Source organism: Taeniopygia guttata, chromosome 2, assembly GCF_048771995.1.
Source record: "Taeniopygia guttata chromosome 2, bTaeGut7.mat, whole genome shotgun sequence".
NCBI lineage: Eukaryota > Metazoa > Chordata > Aves > Passeriformes > Estrildidae > Taeniopygia > Taeniopygia guttata.
The window spans coordinates 87114894-87136039 of NC_133026.1; the positions used below are offsets into that span (position 1 = coordinate 87114894).

A 21146-nucleotide genomic window follows, 5' to 3' on the forward strand; every position below is an offset into this window, starting at 1 on the left:
GAAAGCACTTGACACTGTCTTGCGTGACACCCTTGCTCCTAAGCTGAACAGGCATGGGTTTCACAGGTGGACAACTCAGTGGATGAGTGGATGGATTGGCTGGATGATGACATGCAAAGAACTGCCACCAATGGCTCAATGTCCAAGTGGAGACCAATGACAGGAGGTGTTCCTCAGGGGTTGATATTGGGACTGGCGCTGTTCACCATCTTTGTCAGCGACGTAGGCAGCGGAATTGAGCGCAGCTTCAGCAAGCTTGCCAATGTCACAAAGCTGTGTGGTGCAGCTGACACACTGGAGGGAAGGGATGCCAGAGGGGCCTTGGTAGGCTTGAGAGGTGGACCTGTGTGAATATCATAAATCTCATGTAAAATAATGCCCTGTATATGGGTCAGGGCAATCTCAAACACAAATATAGGCTGGGTGGAGAATGAACTGACATCAGCCCTGGGGAGAAGGACTTGGATGTGTTGATTGATGAGAAGCTCAAAATGACCAAGTAATGAGTGTCCTGACAGCCCAGAAACCCAGCCATGTCCTGGAATTCATCCAAAGCAGCATGGACAGCAGGTGGAGGAGAGGATTCTGCCCCTCTGCTCTGCTCCCATGAGACCCTACCTGGGGTGCTGCATCCAGCTCTGAGGCATGCAACATAGGAAGGAAATTGATCTGTTTGAGTGAGTCCAGAAGAGGGTCATGAAAATGCTCAGAGGACTTGAGTACCTTTCTTACAAAGAAAGGCTGAGAGAATTGGAGTTGCTCAGCATGGAAAAGAGAAGGTTCAGGGAAGACCTTACAGCAGTCTCCCTGTACCTGAAGGAGGCCTACAAGAGAACTGGAAAGAGACTTTTTACCAGGGTGTATACTGACAGGACAAAGTGAAATTCAAACAGAAACGGGTAAGGTTTAGATTAGATATGAGGAAGAAGTTTTTTACTGTGAGAGTACTGAGGCAGTGGAAAAGGTTGGCCAGAGAAGTTTCTTGATGTCTCATCCCTGCAAGTGTTCAAGGCCAGGCTGGATGGGCCTCTGAGTAATCTAATCTAGAGGAAGGTGTCTGGGGCCACAGTAGGGGGCTTGGAACTAGATGATCTTTAAGGTCCCTTCCAACACAAAGTGTTCAATGATCCTGTAATGAAATGCTGATCTTTAGCATTTCCTTTGTGCAGATGTGAGACAGAAAGAAAGACTTTCAACTGCATTTATGTAAGTTGCTGACATGAAGGAGAGGGGCAGAGAGACCAAGCATCACTAAGTGTGGCACTTCAGGGTGTTCAGGAACTGGTGAAGCTTACCTTATTGCTCTGCATTTTCTTATGTGTGTATGTTTGACCCCCTTTAGGTATCCTCTATTTTCTGTAGGAGCTACTTCAGAACCTCAGCCAAGGAGTAAGAGCACCACAAGTATTTATTGTAGGTAATGTGTTTTACTGAACTTGTTATTCTGATAAAGTTTGTCTTGAGGGTGAAGTATTGCACATTTCCAGTGAAATTCATAGAACTAACTTGGCAATTTCACTGAGGATAGTTAGACTGTGTGATCAACCTTGCTCTGGCTGCTTTGGGTGCAGAGTTTAAAAAACAAATCAAGTTTCCACTGAGGTACCTTAAATACAAATTTAAAAAATGCATAGATTGACCTTTATGTCACTAAATGAATATTTTTAGCAGTTTTGGCAAACTAGATCAGAAAAGGAAGGTAGATATTTCAGATTATGTTCTTTAGATAGGAAAAAGGAATAGTAATACAAACTGAGTCAGATATGAGATACCTATCCAACTGCATAAAAAGAACATGCATCACAGCCCAGTGCCAAGCCTGAGAGATTTGTCTGATGAAAACAGTATCAGCAAAAAATCCTGTTTTGTTAAACAAAGCCTTACCTTTCTGCTATGGATTTCCTGGGGAAATAAAAATCCTCTCCTGAGAGGTACGCAGCTGCAGTTCCACCTCCAAAATAGGTTTTCCTCAAGAGGGGAGCAATCCTGTTGTTTACCAATAATGCTCCTAAACCAGTTGGGAATCCAAAGATTTTATAGAATGAGATGGGGATAAAGTCAGCTTGGTGAACTTCCAGGTCTAATGGAGAACTGCTCACGTACGAGGCTGCATCTAGTAGAACAAACCACTTCCCGGGTACTTTGATGGGGCAGAGTCTTCCAGATTTTATGTCCTGTATCCATGAAAGGGGATATTTTGTACCAGAAAAATTGCTCTGAGCTGGGTAAGAGAATAGATGAGGTGTTGTGCAGTTTTGTTCTTCAGCTGGCAACCTGCTTTTTGCTAACAAAATTTCCTTTGGTTTTATTGGAACAGACAAGACATTCATTGAAGCAGTTATGCCCCTCATACCAATCACAGATGTGTGGCTGTCAGTTAGGTAACAAAATCGACTGCTGGGTTGCTTTGAGCCTTCAGGTATCCAAGGGAATGATTCTGCTATCAGTTTAAGTGCAGCTGTACATCCAGATGTGAAAATGATGGTGTAATCCTCAGCAGTAGTGTGAAAGTGTTGCAATATTCTGAAAAAATGAAAAGAAAAATATCCATTTATTTTCTGATTTTTTTCTTTTATTGCTGTGTGATATATTTTGGTTTTCCTCACCATAAGTTCTACTTAGACATCAGATAGTAATAGAATTCATATAGAAACAAGTAGAAACAAGAAACAATAGAAACAAGTTTTTCCAAACAGTACAATAAACTTCAACAAGGATACCTGAATCATCCTGCCCACAAGAGACTCTTTTCAGTGTTGAAGTGAACGTGGCTGTGTTCTTAAGAAGCTAATTTGCCTGGCTCCAAATAGAATGGCCAGTCTGGTCTCTCAGTGGGATCAGAATCAAGCCTGCATATAATTAAAATCACATTGTCCTTCAGAGAGACCAGTTTTATTTGCAAACTATGAGGGTTTTCAGTTTACAAAATATTTAGAGCAAACAGAATATGTTTCAGTTAAGATAATCTACTTAAATAGTGGGCATCCAAATTAAGGGTCATAGTATTCAACAGGGAAACAGCTTTGCTCCTTGCTTATGTTATTACAATAGAAACAGAAGGCAGCAAGAAGCAACCACGTATTTCCATAGGCTTTATGCACATAAGGCTGTAATCTCTGTACTCCACAAAGGTAGCCCAAACCAGAAGAAATCTGATGTTTTCAATGAGCCATACTATGAAAAGCAAACTGGTCTCTGGAGGCATGTCTGTGCAACACATTCTTTGATGTCTTGACAGCACCTTGTTGGCTCTAAATTACCTTTTGTGAAGGTACCATCTAACACAGCTTGTGGTACCCATGCTAGGTTGTGCATCTACTACAGTTTTTCAGTGTGCAAGATGAGTCCTTCCAGAGGTTGAGGAACAGCAACAGCTTCAATTCAGTCCTCTTTCTTACCTTTTCCACCTGAGGGACTTTCTCTGAATTAACTTTATAAAACTAATATAAACAGCAAATGTAACAAACATCTGAGAGACATCAGCTTCAGTGATTAAAGCAGAGCAAAGAAAATTGAACCAGGGCATACATGTTACTGCTCAGAAATGGTCTCCAAGTAGCTGGCTTTCTGATCTGTGGAATTCCAAGATAAATACCAGCATTTAAAGTCTATGGACTCTGTTTCCAATGTCTGTCATTAAAAGTTTGATGTTTTATACAAGAGGATACTCCCTTGCTAGAAGAGGCAGAAAATGAAGATTGAGGTGCATTTAAATATAAGTTGCACAAAAGATTATGTGACAAATTGAAGTTAAAAATCCTAAAACATAGGACAGTGGTGAAATTCCTTAAAATTTTATTCATCCAGACTGAAATACAAATGCTACAGGCAAAGGGTTTTAGAGCTGGGTGGTGCGTGCAGCAGTCAAATATTAAAGATTGGAAAAGAAACAATTGCAATGGCTTTGATGATTTACACTAAAAATCTACCCTAAAAAGGCCCACTGAAATGATATTATGAATACTTTTCTCAGTTGAACAAAACTCTTATGATACTGGGAAGTGCAAGATACAACAGATGGATTCATATGTCCAAATGAGACTTGACTTTCTTCAGAACTTAAATTTTTGAAAAGTGATGCAAATGGTAGGTATTTTTTGTCTTCTGGAAAGGAAGAAAAAAATGCAACTCTTATGAAAAAGCAGGTCTTGGATTTAGGCTTTAAAAATTACAAAAAAACACTTGAAAGAATTAGTAAGAATCTTTCTGAAACACACATGCCAGGGGGTAGTTGCTGCAAGCATTCACAGCTCTGGTCATAACGTTTTGAAGACCATCTTCATAGAAACTAAATTTTCAATTAGAGTTTAGAAACCCTGTTAGGGCTGAAGATAGGATCAACCACGGATGCTTTTGTATTGGGTATTGAGCTGCCAGCCTGCCTCATTCATGGCTGTGACCTGCTCTCTCTGGTCACTGAATCACTCCCCTTTCCCCCTACACAGAGCTGTGCAGCCTTTCCCTCCACCACCTGCTTTGCAGCCTGGATCACGTGTATGTCACATAGGACACCTGAGTGAAGGAACCTGGAACCCTTAACCCAGCTGGCTCCAGGGCTAGCACTCAGAACCATGCTCTGAATTTCAGTCCTGATATCTTACTGCCTTTATTCTTCTTTCCTTGCATTTATCTAGATACAGAAAAGGTGAAAAGCAGAAAAAGCAAGAGTCCCAATTTCGTCTTCAGGGACATAGAAGGAAAGCATTATACCTATGTTTCTAGGGAAAAGGAATGGTGGAAAGTGGATTAGAAAGGAGGTTGGGTCTTTGTGGTTATGGGAATAATTTTTTTATGTATTATCTGATGTGGCTTATTTTTCTACTCTCTACAGTCATATAGGATAGATTTTGGAATCATCACACTGATATAAACAAAACTGCAAAAAGGTTGCACAATTCCAAGAAAAATCAACAACAACAAAGTCCAACTTGGTCTAGTTTTACCTCTGTGAGCTGTAGATCAAGTTATGTATTCACATGTATGTGTACACACAGAATACATTTTGAGCTAAAAAACTTGGTGATAGGAGCACTTAATATGTAACATCTTTTCATAAGAGTCAGCTGATAAGAGCAACAACAAAAAGCAAGCTGAAGGCTATTATCGAGTCTGCTCCTCTTTTACTCTCAATAATTTCTCTGTTCTCCTTCCCACTTAGCCTCTTTGTGCCACACAGGCTCAATGCAAGGTGAGAAACACTGGGTAAAAAGTGAAATTTTGCATAAGAATAGCACCTGGAGTTCTCGATTGGAATTGTACTTGCTTACCACAGTACTTAATTTACCAAAAGACTATAAATGACTATAGCTGGAATGCAAAAATGGTGGAATGGGATTTAATAACGGGATGCTGTCATCCAACCATGACTATCAGAGCCAGTGAGTACTTTTATTAAACATTTTCAGAATTCTACAAAACAATAAATACTATTTTGGATTGTTTAGGCTCAGAAATAGTGACAGCTCTATGTTTCATTCATAAATGAGTGAAACAAAGCCCATTGGTATTTTAACTATATTTAGTTTTAATTCATTCAAATTCAGAAATAGCGGAACAGTTCTGAAACAAAATCTCTGACACAACACTGATGTATTATCCATTCAGTTCAGTACCAAAAATTGACTTTCACATGAAAAAAAATCAAGCTTTAAGGTTAATTTTCAGAAGACTCCAAATAAATTAGAGGCTTTTTTTAAAGCTATTTCAGTTCCTAGAGCTAGAGAAACCACCAATTTATATCTCTAATTTACTTAGATAGGAAATAGATTCTTTTGTGAGTCAAATTAGCTACCTATTGAATTTTGAGTTTCCAAATGCCTTATAAAATTGCTATGACTCCAGTACTTGCAAAAGAGGTGGAATTTTTCAGGTCAGACTTAAATTTTGATTTATCTATTTCTAATCTTGAAAAGAAAAGTAAATAAATAAAGCAATAGCAATGAGTTCAGGGAATTTTCTTCTCCAGAATGACTTCTGACATGCAGACCAGTAAAGCTGCAAGAACCTCAGAATAAGGTTTATGTAATGAATACCACAAACTCTTGAACTAGAGCAGCACTGCCATGATAAAATCCAGGTACTCGGGGATAGAAAACTTCAATACGTCTCAATGACTTCTGCAGCCCACACTCCTACATCCTCTATTTTGACATGTATATTGGGGAGCACTGGCTATTACACACAAAATTCCTAATGCTGTCTGTCTTTGTGCAAGACATTCCCCATTACAGTGAAATGCAGTACACCTTTATTACACCCCAGAAAGATTTATAGCCATATATAAGGTCGCCGTTGGCAGCAGGACTAAAGACTTGCAGTAGAAAACTGATAACTTGATCTACTACAGCTGACAGCTGCAAAGAGCAGTAGCATTTTATAGTACTACAAATTCCCACTTTTCAAAGGACTCTTCAGAGGAAACGACTAAGAGTGTAATTGTGTCATGAAACCTATGGATACCACTGTGCCATCTGCTCCAAGATGGCAAAGGGCTGAGGAACCGGTCCCCTGCTGCCAGGCTGGCAAGGTGAAGGAAGACGCTGCAAGCTCCATCTTTGCAGGATATTGAAGGCCCACCATGAGCAGCCACCTCTTCTCCTTGTCCTCTCAATGTCCCCAGGAGTGCAGATTTTGACATATACCATGAAATCCATTCAGAGAGAAGGCACTGAAAATGCCCTCAAGTTGACCACAATTCCCTGTGTGTGTTTGCATTCAGAGACCTCTCTGTTAGCTGATGTTTAATCATTTTTAAAAATTGCCAGGAGATTTTTGTATCTTTATGACAAGAGCTGAGCCAAAATGCCTTTCCACTTCAAAGTAAACACTGGAGAAAAAAAAATCCATTTTGAGCCCAACCAAGCCTGCTGTCTCATTTTATATGTTTAAGGCAACAAAATTAGTAATGAGTTTTATGCTTAAAGATTTCTATAATCAAGATACGTATTTAGATGGACTATTTGTATTATCTAACTTATCTAACCCAAAAGCCCAAACTAATAGTTTAATTAGAATTATCATTCCACAGTGCCACTGGCAGCTCTGCAGAAGGTAAAGGATACTATTTTTTCAGCTACTTTATGGACACAGTGAGACCCAAAGTTAGACAAGAGAGATGCTCTCCAAGGCTGCTGCCTGGCTGCCCTTCCCTCATGCAAGAAGCCCCATGTTCCTCCCTGCCATCAGCTTTTTTGTAGCTTTCAGCAGGTCAATAGCAAAGAAACTTATTCCCATACTACACCATTTCCATTACAGTCTCCCAAAATTCAGCTGATTGACATGGCTTTTCTTCCATGCTGCTAGGCTTAAAATACTTCTAAAATATGTTTTACATCAGTTTCTCTCTATTCAAATCTACCTTTTGAAAATAGCTGCAAAAAGCTGAAAAGCAACATATATTGTTAGGTTTTGTTCCCTCCATACTTTTATTTCAATTGATGCAAACATTTCTATCTCTAGTTTGCAATATCAAAATATGGTCAAGGAGTTTGTGGTTTATATGCTTTATATTTGTATTCACAATTTTATTTAGATTGTAAGAGTTTTCTTAAATATGAGTACAATGATTCTCTAGTCAGATCTATATTAAAAAAAAAAGTATAAAAATTTACATATGGCCATTTTAACAGGAGATTTAGACTCAAAGACAGAAGCATAGTTACCTAATCAAGTTTAGGTAGCACTTCATAAAGGAAACTTTTAGATGCACATTTACAACTAATTTTTTTTTTTTTTTTTTTTTTAGCATTTTTTCAGTCATGCTACCCAGATTCACAAATCCAGTTTGGAGTTGTATTGAAAGATGCTTACCGTGGACCTTAGAAATATCATCACATTGTTTTCTGCTGTATGGAAATTGAAAAGATGTAACATGCTATTGTTTAATGAATAGGTTTTGTAAGAATGAAATTTAAAAATTACTTCAGAGTCAGAAAATACTTTATTTTTGTTTAATTTTGTTTAAATGCAACTTTTTAAAAAATTTAAATTCTGCAACTGATATTTTAATACTTTCTGCACAGAAGTGCAAGTCAAAGTAGACAGTGGCTGAATCTAGATTTCTGGGCAAGATTGTTTCAACATTTCCCATTTATTAATCAAGAGTATCAAGAGTCAGATGCAGCTAGCAAAGTAGACAATGGAAAAACTCCTACCAGCTTTAGTGAGAGTTCCTAAGGCCTTGTAAACTGCTGTGCCTGTTACAGGGCAGGGCTCACCCCTGCTTCCAGGATTAACTTCATGTGCAGCAGCAGTTCTGTAGATGTTTTTCTCTCTACGTATACAGAGGAAAAGAAAAGAAGATGTGGCTGTCCTCATTCAGGCCAGCACAGAAGGACACCATAGAAAAGGATATGCTTCTTAACATACATCCCAAATTTTCTTTAATTTCTGTTGATGACAAAAGTGACAGCTTACATCTACATCCATGAAGGGAATATTCCAGTTTACAAATTAAAAAGATAGGCTTTCTAGGAAGGAAATACTTTATATCTTATTTCATAAAGACAAAGTCTAAATTCAGTATGTCACAGCACTCAGTCATATTCTTATTGTCAATTCCAAACTCAAATAAAAACAAACTAAAATCTATAAATGCTTTAAAGAATCAAATATATTCAAGCAAGAAAAAATTTACCTAACCTGTCTTCCTTCAGCAAAACATAACTTAATGGAAAAAAGCCCTGTAAAGGTTTAGGGTTTTTTGTTTGGCTTGTTTGTTTTTTAATTTTTTTCTTACAGCAATGTTTTCATCAGAAGTCTACACCATATCATCTGCAACCTGGGCAGTTAATCCAGTGGAGATCCACCAAATTGAAGGATTTGCCCATGGATTAATACCAGCATGAGAAAGAGCAGTGGGATAAACAATCTTTTACAGTTCTCTCTCAAAGTTTCCTCAGTCAGTCCCCTTTTCTGTTTCAGTTTCCTTTCTCATACTGACAGTGCATCAATTTCAAATTTTCAGGGCATATGCTAACTGCTAGCTGCCGTTTATCCTCAGTAGTTACATACACATAAACTTATTTTCTGACCATTTTGCTTGAAAGGCACTCATTCTGAACCCAGTTTCTTCTCATTACTGCTTGCAGAAGAGTGATTAAGATCTTGCCCATTAACATGACTGTTGTTTATTTGCTCTCTGGAGACAAAAAAAAAAAAAATGGAATGCTCCTCATAAGTTCCACTTGACATGGGCAGGTGATGGAAAAATCCCCCCCTTCTGTTGTAAAGCATTTCTTTCTGTAGGCATTCACACTCAGCCATCTGAATTGAAGCATTACAATCCCTTACACTTATTCCCCTGTCCAGTTCACTGGAGACACACTGTGGAAATACCCCTTTGCTTACAAAGGGTCATAGTCAGTCCTCACCAAACAAATCCCCTCTCCTGCTGTGCCAAGCTGGCAGCACAGCAGAATGCCTGGAGTTTCCCTCACATAACAGTTTTAGAATAATAAGGGCTCTTTAGTGGCCACAAAACATCTTCCTGCAGGAAAAGATGCTTTGATGAACAAAGCCTATGAGAAGCACTCACCCTGACTGAGAGGTGTTGACCCTCATTATTCATTTCAAAGTGCACATCCACAAAGTGTTCAGTGTCACACCTGGCACCCTGGCAGAGCAAACTACAAATAAGGGTGGTATTATGGCTCTGCATGATATCAAAAGAGCAAAACAGTCAGAAAGACTAATAAAATCCACAAAATCCTATGCTACAAGCGCCCTGTAGGTACAGTTTGTTCTAACACACAACTGTATCTTCTCTCACTGACAGAAATCTCTAATGCCTGTAACTTTCTAAATGTGGCAGAAACCCTTGGGTAACTGTTTTCTTTGAAATTAACTGTTATTTTTCTGTGTAGAGAGGGAAGATCAATAGCTACATGATTTTAAAACCACTTTGTGGATATTTTTTCTGAGTAAGACCAGACAGATCTGTTTACTGTAGTACTTGAACAAGTGCCAAAAATTTGTAAAAACACCCATGGGTTTTTTTTTGTAAAAAAATTTGTAAAAACACCTAGTATTTTCATTAATTACAACACAAATGACTCTGAAAATTTAACCATAGGTTCTTTAAAGGAAAATTCACCACCTGGTATTCAAGTAGCCAGGAAAGAAATGCAAAAAATTACCCAAATTTTAGGCAATCATTTGAGGAGGACTAGCCATAAACATCAAACAGGTCATGAAAAAACATTTCAAACTGTATTTGCACAAACTAATTGACCAACTGAAAAAATACAAAATTAAAATGAATCAGTTTTTAAATCATTCATGTCTTAGAATTCAAGCTATTTCTGCAGCAAATCTTAGGAGTCACTAGGAGGAAGCAAAGTTAAAAACAAACACAGGAAGGTTTTGTGCATGTACTAGCGTATCACCACAGCTGCTGTCTAGGCAACTCCACCACAAGATATTTTCAATACAGTATTTTCCTCATAAGTTACACCAAACACCTAAAGTCACTGTATTTTCTTCTTACCTAGCACAGACCATTAGCTTTATATTTAGGCATCCCCTGAACAGACATGAACACAAGATTTACTTCAATGGTGAACAGTCAAGACAGCACAATACCAGCTAGAGGTGCATTTCTACCATTAATATGTGCAATATCCTATTCACAGGTTACAGGAACAAATTAAAGGGCATGCATATGGAAATTTGCATCACTGTAAGACATCTACACTGTGAACACCAGAGCAAATCCCTCTTTAGAGCCACCCAAAGACCACAGGCTCTGCATCAGGCAGCTCATCTGACCTAAGACAGAGGTCTGATTTAGGCTAATGTGTCTCACCCTGGACATTTCTGAATCCTTCCACTGCATGCCAAAGGCATCCAAATGCCTTGTGCACCATACACAGCTATGCTCACCCAGCTTAACCTCAGCATCTTTGGAGTGCAAACATCCCTCTTTTCAATCTTACTTAGTAAGTTCTGATCTCTGACCTTTCCACGTGTTCTGAGCTCCTGCTGGCAGACTCAGGGTTGCGGTGTCAATTTAATGCTGCTAATGCCAGCAAGCACCACTGCCATGAGGCCTGCCTACCTGCGACAGAGATATTTGCTGGTACCTGGTCAGAAGTTACTGCACATTTTATTTTCTGATTCTTGGAAACTGGAGCATAATACTTGGCTATTTTCAGCAGTGTAACAAATACAAATTTGTAAAGGTTTTTTCAGGATAAAAAAAAATCCCACTTAGGTGTTCTGATGGTTCCACACTCTCAAGTTTTTACAGTGGCTTACCTTTTCAGTAATATCAGATAAGAAATTAAATATTCTTTATGGTGCTAAAAATGCTAGCCTTTACAAGCTAGCCTTTTTTTCCCCCCTTAAATAACACACCATTGTTTCCAGTCTTTTTTAAACATTATTCTTTGTTTAACTTTCATTTAGTGGAATTTGTTTCCAGATCAGATTTGGCCTTTAAACTGTGTACTTCTGTGACCTCTTCAGCCATGGTGGTTTGTTTTTTCCTTTGTAGTAGTTTTGTAACCATTTTAAAAACTACAGCAATTTTTTTCCTGAAACAGTGTGTCACATACCCCAGACACTCTGACACTGGCCAATCTCTTTTTCCTGCAGGTGCCAGAGAATGGACAGGCGACGAGTCCATAACTGGTTTACAAAATAGATTTGCTATCAAGTAAGCTTGACTTACTTGCATGTTGCCTGATATTTTAGACTGTAAGGCATGAATAACAAAGTATAGCTGAAAAAGCACAACCCAGCAGTTCTCACACTTTCCAGCAACAATTAGGCTTATTCTGTGGTGTCTGAGTCAAGCACAGGCATATGCTCACTGAGTCTGCCATTACTTATTTAGTCTTTTTGGGCTGGTATTGCCTGGGACTAAGGTAGGTTTGAAAGGCAGGAGGAGAGCAGGTGTGTAGACAAGCCTGTGCATCTCCCACATACCAGAGTTCCTCTACACCTGCTTCAAGCAAGTCCATCCACGAGCCATCCTGAGTGCCAGAGATCTAAGCACAACACTTCTGCCAAGGTGTGTGGGTCCCAAGCAGTCCCACATGGCTAACAATCTCCTTCTACCATCTTCCATCGGAAGGTTGAGGCGTCAATCACTCTGTCATGTGGTTATCAGAAAACAGATATACTTGAGCCTGCGAAGAATATAGCTGCCTACCTCCCTGGTAGGATGAGCCACTTGGAAGACATCTTCCCAATGCTGAGGTCCATCTGATGGTTTCTACTCCAATTCCTGATCTGAAACAAGGCCTTGATCCTAATCTTGAAACATATCAACTACAAATAAAGTATGATCAGATCAGTGATCACATATGCATTGCAAATTCTTTAATATTAATATGTTTCTCTGGAGTAATTGCAAAACACAAGGTGAAAGGAAACAAAGACAAAATGCTTTCATGTCAAAATGAGTCAACTACATAAAATGTACCCCTAGTGGTGATGAAGTACTCTGATTCCAAATATCCAGAAGCTCAGAAACTGTTTCCAGTATAAACTCTTAGAACCACCTCTACAATGTATTGTCACAGTATGATTGATGGACTGACCACAAAAAACCATCAGACCCCCAGCAGAGCTTTCTTGCTCAAAAGGAAAAAACAATTATGAAGAAAGGATAATTTTTTGGCAGTTCATAAAAGGCCTGTACAGTGAGTTCACATTTACTTGAAAAATGTGGCCCAGAACTTTGGAGGTACTCAGGTGCTTAAGAGGGAATTACATGATTTTGTGAATCTGGGTCTCAGTTACTATGGTGACAGGGACTATGGTAAATGCTCACAAACATATAGCCTTATTATACAAAATATATACCCTTATTTCATCAAGGGTAGCTTTTCAAGTACTGTACTTTTGTCTGGAAATTAGATGAAGATGTTAATCTGAAATCACTTCAGTCTGGTTTCAAAATACAGAGGACTTACATCAATCCATTCATGTATTTCAACAGTATTTTACTTCACATGGAATAGGTATCCCAGCAAATCAGACTTATCCTGAAGAGCAGTCTGTACTTCACCTTGCTGTGAGGGAAAAGCCACAGGAATTAAGCTGGCCACCATTTATTTGCTTTTTGTTTTTCATGTGATGTGATGTCCCACTTCAGCAGCATAGCTCCGATTCTGCTTCCTAGGAAGAGCATTGAAGAACTTCCTCAAGGGCAGTGACAATAATATAAAGAACACAACCAGTAAGTGTTGGCATATGAACTCCTGAAACCTTCAAGGTTCATACTTTGGTAAAACGCTGGACTATCTGATCACTTGTGAGTTAGAAATAACACAGTATCACAAATTCTTAGTGAAATCATCTTGGTGATCATAATTACAGAAATACTCAAGAGTGAAAGACTTTTCTGCTTGTTTGCTGCATGCTGTTCCCACATTCTTGTGTTGGCTCAGACAGCTCCAAGATTTCCCAGAAACTATGAATGGATGTTTTTTCATATGGGAAACATCATTTCTGCCTGTCAGGGCTCTCTTCATTCACCTTAAATCCTGACAATTGAGCTTTCAGTGCTCCTGGCAGTTGACAGAGAAACTGTTTGACACATGATTGATGCAACAAGGCATAAATAGATGTTGAGGGATAGCCTTAAAACAAAGCTGGTGGCAATCCACAACATCAGGGAAAAAGGAACAATAAAAGCATTTAAAGGACGTTTTTAGATTCATAAAATAAACAACATTTTTTGAATCATAAAATAAAAGCCGCTAACAGGAAACTTAAAACCTATAGGATCACAAAAGCTCCATGTAAAGGCCACCGCTTTAATAACTGAAGACAAAATATGAATAAAACTCAGGAACCAGATGCTGCATATGTGAGAGAGAGCTAAGAGAAGTATTTTGTGACTTGCTGCAATCCTTGCCATCTTTTCTGAGGATCATTCTGTTCAAACCAAAATGGGCATGACAATTATAAACTGAAACTAATGTTGTTTGAAATGTCCCATTAGTTAACCCTGATATAAATTTAAGACACTATTGATTGGAAAATTCACACCAGAAGATGTATATGACATAACCCTTAATTTTTCAAAACCTCAAGAAATAAGAAGTGACTAAAAACATTTACTAACAGCCACAATTTCATATAATTATGAAACTACATTTCAATCTCATCTTGTAGAGCTTCTAAGCAGAAAATCTGAGTCAGAAAATGCAGTGGCTGCCCTGAATTTCTCTTTTTGTCACTATTTAGCCTCTAGGAGGTAGAAACCTGACTCAGGAGGCCAGAAAATCCAGATATGAGATGGTTGATTTATATATAGAAATACACATTTATGTTGACTATATTCTGGGAAACATTCTGAAACCAAATTCATCACTGAACCTCAGTAGAGCAAATTACAAGAAGGAGTAATACTTAGGAACCTATTTATGGCATTCCAAGTGTGCCACCCTGCATAGCAAAGCTGAAAAAAAAAAAGCCAACCAAAAACCCACTAAAAACCAAAAACCAAATAAAACCCAAACAAACAAAAACAAACCAGCCAACCAACCAAAAAGGTCAGGGAAATATTCTCAAAATGAGCAGAAGACTACTCATGTGTGTAGGATATTGCCATGCACAAGATGGCACACCATGCTGAGCTGAAACAAAATACTCAGCATCTTGTGGGAAAAGAACCACAGATCACACCTTCCAAACAGTGACTAAGCTGACTTTTTAAGCTCAAGTGTCTTTACAGAACAAAACCAGAAAGAACCCAGCAACTCAGGATGGAAAAACCTCAGCATGTTTGACTTCTTTTAAGTGCTATTTTAAATGGGACGATTAACAGTTCAGAACATTTGCAAAGATTTCTCTTTCCTATTCCAGGTATTGGTGACCTTAAAAAAACTGCATAGTAAAGTAACATGTTGCAGCTGACGACTGAAATCTGCACTGTAGCCTTTCACCACTTGAGTTGACACCATGTGTTGAGCTAGGAAAGCAGAAATACCCATTCTTCTTGAATACATATAGATAAACTGAAATTGCCTCGTTCAAACTTGGATAATTTCATAGTACTGTCCACATTCATGCACTGACAAAAGATTTGTTCCTCACTACAAGATTTCCTACTTTTGCTGTTGTTCAGGGAAGGGGTTAATTAATCTCTTTTTCATTGGTAAATGTGTGGTCATTTTAGCAGAACTAATGGTTGTGACAACACTGATGCAATTCCTGTCAATGTATGCATGTGTAGGGCCACATGTGGTATCATACGCTTATAGTTGCATAAAAGGAACCCCTCTACCCTTGGTTACATTTCAAGGTAAAGTATGGTCTAGAATTATTGCTGCTGGGATCCAAAGCTAAAACAAAAGCCTGGATACGTTCACATATTATCTTCTATAGTGATGAAACCCTTTTGGGAAAAATGTAATTAAGTGAATAAATCTTTCACTAGGCATAGATTTAACCTATAACCCTCTTGCATTAGGGAGTATAGGCATCCTGTAAATTCACCAAAATTGGAAAGCTTTATTAATGGCTGGAAAAAATACAATCCACAACAACTAGAAATTGCAACAGCCTCTATGTTACCCTGCACCACCACATTATGAAAAGTTAGTTCTTGTGAAAGTGATCTCTTCTCAAATACAAACCAGAGGGGATATGAGCAGTAAGGCCTGATCAGAGCTTTAGAGATCTACTAAAGCTGTTCTCTAGAACCCTCAGCTCAAATTCCAAGAGGATCAAGTATCATTTCATAGGCATGAAGCAGGAGAACAGAATTCCAAATTGTTTACTTTACTAAGTTTTTCAGTTAAAATCTACTCTCCTTCTGGTCTGTACTTTTAAACTTTACCTATCATCATTTCAATACCATTTTGGAAGATTTGTCACACCTTTGATGCTTTGATATTAGCTTTGGTAACATCTAATATCATGAGGCGCAGAATGAAAAGTGAATATATTTGATGAATATTTATTCAAAGTTCTAAGGACACTCGTGGTGTGTATGCCTGTGCCCTTTGTACACTGCTTTCTGCAAACATTCCAGCAAATGCACAGCAAATATAAATGATTACAGAATGTTCTAAGAAGGTAAATACTGAACTTGTAATTGTACACTAGAAATCTGATTCTAAGAGTTATATCCTAAAGGCCAAAGGCAGAAGCTTAACACACAGGCTAAGGTTCAAAAAAAGGTTCAAATTTTGAATTAAAAGACCTCAAAATTAATTTCTGGCAAGCATTGCCTTCAACAAGGTTGTCAGCAAATTATGTGGTGAATAATAAACCATGCTGAAAAACTGTCTTATTATTATGGACAATTTCCAGAATAAGTTATATGAAATTCCCAAAACAGAATAAATAACTATGATCTTTGCCAGCTCATGGTCATCAGCTCATTAAGAATTTGCCCAGAAATAGTACCAAAAGGCAACCTTTTTTCAGAAGCCATATTTAAAGACAATTAAAGCCCAGAAGGATATGTGAAAGTCCATTGTACTGCAGTATATATTTTTAGCTATTACACTTCAGATTTCATTAAGCATTTGTTCAATGTGACAGAGCACCAGGCGGTAAGTGCTCTGGTGTATCATTTCACACTTTTTAATCATCTGTCTAGACCATCTGGCTGCAACTCAAAACTGCATGTCCCTAAAACAAAGGTAGATGCATGAATTGTCAAGAGACACCATCAAAGTAAGTTACCTATGAGTATTAGCAGAAGAAGTCAGAAACAGTAAGTGGTCTGCTATAAAAAGCAGAAGGGTTCATTCCAAATGTACTTTGCTTGTGATTCAAAGACAATTAAATGTGAAGGGTACAAGATACTTCATGTGTTGCTGCTTATTCACATTATAGTTCTATTGCGCTCTTCTTCATTATGCATAATTTTTCAACAAAGAAAAGGGCAAGAATTGCATTGGTATTTTCAAACTTACAGTTTGATTGTTTTGAAACTCTGACATTCCTCTATGTACCAATATTTTCAGAGCTATACAAAAATAAATTTTTATATATATATGTATGTATATAAAAATAGTTACAGCCTGTTGCACAAAAACTTCAAGACAGCTAATTTGATCAAATTATTAGGCAAAATCTTGCTCTATTGAGGCTGGGCAGCTATCAATCTGGCTTTTAGTCAAGATGTGCAGATGTTTGCTAAGCCAGTGGTCATTATGGTATGTTTGGCACTGCATGTATTGCCATATATTTGGACAGGCTGGGGCGATGGGCTGGGGACAATGGTATGAGGTTCAGCAACGTGAAGTGCCAGGTCCTGCTCTTCAGTCACAAAAGCCCTGTTCAGTGCTATGGGCTGGGGACAGAGTGGCTGGAAAATTGCCCAGTTGAAAAGAACTTGTGGGTGCTGGTTGAAAGTGGCTGAACATGAGTCAGCATGTGCCCAGTTGGCCAAGAAGTCCAATGGCATGTGGCCTGTATCAAAATCAGTGTGGCCAGCAAGACAAGGGCAGTGATTGTGCCCCTGTACACAGCACTGCTGAGGCCACACCTCAAGTCCCCTGTCCAGTTCTGGGCCAAAGACACTGAGGTACTGGAACATGTCCAGAGAAGTGCACGGGAGCTGGTGAAGGGTCTAGAGAGTAAGTCACATGAAGAATGGCAGAGAGAGCTGGGGTTGTTTAGCTTGGAGGGAAGGAAGCTTAGGGGTGACCTTACAGCTCTCTACAAACACCAGAAAGGAGGTTGTAGCCAGGTCAATCTCTTCTCCCAGGCAACCAGTGACAGGACAAAAGGAAATGGCCTCAGGCTGTGCCAGGGGAGGTTCTGATTGGACATCAGGAATAATTTTTTCACTGAAAGATGCTTAAGCATTGTAACAGGCTGCCCAGGGAAGTGGTGGAGTCACTGTCCCTGGAAGTTTTCAAGAAATGGCTGGACATGCAACTTGGTGCTATGGTTTAGTTGACAAGGTGGTTGTCAGTCAAAGATAAGACTTGATGATTTTGGAGGTCTCTTCCACCTCTACTGCTTTTGTGATTCTGTAAATCTGTATGGCTCAGAGTAGATTTGGCCACTTTACTTCTGGTGCTCATCTCTTGCTACTCATTGGAGATCTGCTATCAAGCTTACCAGCAAAATGTTAGAGCTGGGCATCAGCACGCAGTGATTCATTCGCCTGTCTTACCATTTTGTTTATACCACTGTCCCTATAGAAATATACATTCTGGTTGGGTTCCTACAGTTAGAGGCAGGAAGCTAAGAGCCCTTGCTCTGTGGTCTGTGCCGAAATTCGCTATTCAAAAAGATTCAAGCTGTATTTTTTTCACCTTGTCTTTCCCACTAGAAAAAATGAATAGTTACCTTTAAAACAAAACAGCAGAAACCAGAAAAGTAGGATACACTTGGTGGACAGTCCTGTTCCAGGGTGTTGCACTTCCCAGGGAGCTTCTGAGGTTAAAAAGGTGTTTCTTCACACTATCATGAACTGGGCAATTTCTGTACTCTATGAGACTTCCCTCTCAACCATTTACTGCTGCTGAAACAACCATTACTATTTCTAGTGTACTTGCTGCACATTTTGGCTAGAGGTCTGCTTGTATCAATGTCACATTTCTTGTAGTAATCCAGAAACAAGATCATTACAGAGGAATATGAAAGATGTAAAGGTCTGTTGATATTTATTGACTCTTGAGTTACTGCTTCATATATGTAGGGGTGCAGTGCCACTGATAGACCACCTTTGTACCATATCAAGAACTTCAAAAAGCTCTTGAAGTACACATCTGAAGGCAAAACACCCACAATCGTTGGCAATAAAGCAGATTCTGCTGCAGCATGTCAGTTTTTGTCTGACAGATGTTGGGCAGGTTCTCCAATTCCCTGCATAGAGCTACTGATTGATTTGTTTCTTTTCTTGAACCAGGAAGGTTACTGCTTCCTCCGCTGCTGTCTTCCCCTCCTCCCTCTCATTTGGCAGCTATTACAGAAAACTCCTGCAGCAACAGCTATCACTTCAAATCCTGTCTATTTTTCACTGGAAGCAGCAGATGTACCCGTAACACTTCACTAAAGTTAGAAAGGGAGGGTTGACATGACATATTTGTACAAGTGCACCGCATGTTTATTGGATGCTTAAACCTCGGTAAGGTGAGTATTTAAGCATGTCTTTAACTCTCAATGTTTACCCATTGTTTTCAATTTGTCTGCACTTACACACATACCTAAGAACCTTCTTGAACAGAGACATTACACAGTAAATTTTTCACATTCATCTTTCTTTCTCAACCCCCACAAATTATTCAAATGCCATAAATGTCATTTTTATAGGCTATTTAACAGTTCTTTACTCAATGTTGAGCCATACTGACTATTTTTGTTTAACCACAGGATCAAGCAGCAAAATGAAAGTATTCTGCCCTCTTACTGCTTCTAGGCTGGCAGAAGAGGAGATGTTGAGCAGAATCAGAATGGATTTTAACATAGCCTTTTTTAATGTTTTTTCACATTAATGTTGTGTTCTGGAGTTCTCCAAGAAAGAGATTCTAGATAAAGAATGCTACTTAGCTTATAATATTTCAGCAAGCTGCAGTGCAGATGTCTTCAAAGATCTCTGTGCCTATACATTTTTTAAATGTAAATGCCAAGGTTAATTTTTATCAAAATAACTCTACATACTAAGTAATAATGATCATTATAACAATAGTTATTATTATTTCATAAGTAACAAAATATTGCAATTAATATTTTTATATTATTGCACTTTCAGTGCAAATATTAGCAAATCTGTTACTGTTTCCATTGCCTTCATGCTTCACCTAACATGTGATGGTGAGATTAAAAGATAAGGACTGAGCTCAAAAAAAAAAAAATCCCCAACACCATCTCCCAGAATTTCAGTTCCTCTTACCATGAACATGGAGTACACACAGACACATGGTCATTGTTGTTTAATTATTTGCATTCTGTTACTACACAAGCTCTGCTCTCCCACAGGATGCCACTGTGAGAGATGCTGTATTCACACAGAACAAGCTAAATTCCCCAAGGAGCTTCAGGATGGCTCTGATTGCCTTCTGAAAGCTTGTGTGTGCTGCAGAATTGGCAAGGTTTACAGCACAGCTTTGAAAAACACTTTACAACCAGGCAGACAGCACAAAGCAAAATCAAACACAAATTTAGTTTTGCTTAGATACACATCTGTGTATATGCACAGACCAAAAAAATACCCCTTTAAGCAAGGGGAAAAAAAACATGTAAATAAAAAGAAAATTACTCTAGAATAGTTGTAAAGCTTTACAACTATTTTACAAAATCTTAAAAGCTATGCAAAGTAACAGAGCTTCTATGTGCTCCCCAGACAAAGATAATTGACTGTCAATTTAAGAGAAAGAAAAAGGCTTACAGTCTTGTGATATCTACTTTATTCAGTGCATAAGACTTCATATAGACATATGGAGACCATTTGTGACTTTATTGTCCTTATTGTTCTCATGAGGCATAAGCTTTCTGTGATTCTCAGATATTGCTCAGCCATATTACACAGGAAGAAAAAAATATACATCTGCCACAAGGTTGCATTCCTTTATGATCAACAGAGGTATTGTTATTTTACTCTGAATGAGAAACCAAAGAGAAATTAGCTTTTAAGTTACGATACATAGGTGCTAAAAAGGTTTATATTTTGTACAATAACTCAAGAAGCATTTTTACTCATTATGTTGAGTAACAACAAAGCCATCAGGGAATTCAAAAACTTAAGATTTTTTCCTCCCCTTGATCTCTCTTTTCCCTTTGTGCTTTTGCAGAGTACTTGGTATCTGATGCTCAGAAACCCAGGTCAGAAAAGGACATGCACTGCAATGTTCTTGTACATATCCTGTTGCTCTTTTGCAACCACTGCTTTGTGCAGCAATCGAGGTACACTGCACTTTGATCCTTTGCTATTCTTGGAAAGCTACAGGCTGAAGCCCTGACACAAGCTAAACTCTTTGCCATTTCTCTGTACGGTCAGTAGCATTTAGGCATCTACATGATGAGGTTTCATATCTCAGACGTTACAAACTGACATTCTTGCTAGCAATTCAATGAAATTTTTGCCAAATAAAGACTTCTTAGATAAGAAAATGTTGACAAGTGTGAACATTTATTTCTCTAAGGCTTCTCATACCTTGTTCCAAACACATCATCAGTATTCTTTAATTTCAAACATTTATTTCAATACAGTGTTTCAAAGAGAA

General features: G+C 38.5%; 1 protein-coding gene across 3 annotated transcripts in view; it reads right to left on the bottom strand.

Annotated features, from left to right (window-relative positions):
- MOCOS (molybdenum cofactor sulfurase) overlaps positions 1-21146 on the bottom strand; it is a 211579-nt gene that overhangs the window by 123215 nt on the left and 67218 nt on the right. For all 3 annotated transcript variants that reach the window (XM_030265788.4, XM_072924395.1, XM_072924394.1), the window contains one exon: positions 1885-2523. In XM_030265788.4, the coding sequence (XP_030121648.4) occupies positions 1885-2523 (639 nt within the window). The remainder of the gene's footprint in view (positions 1-1884; positions 2524-21146) is intronic.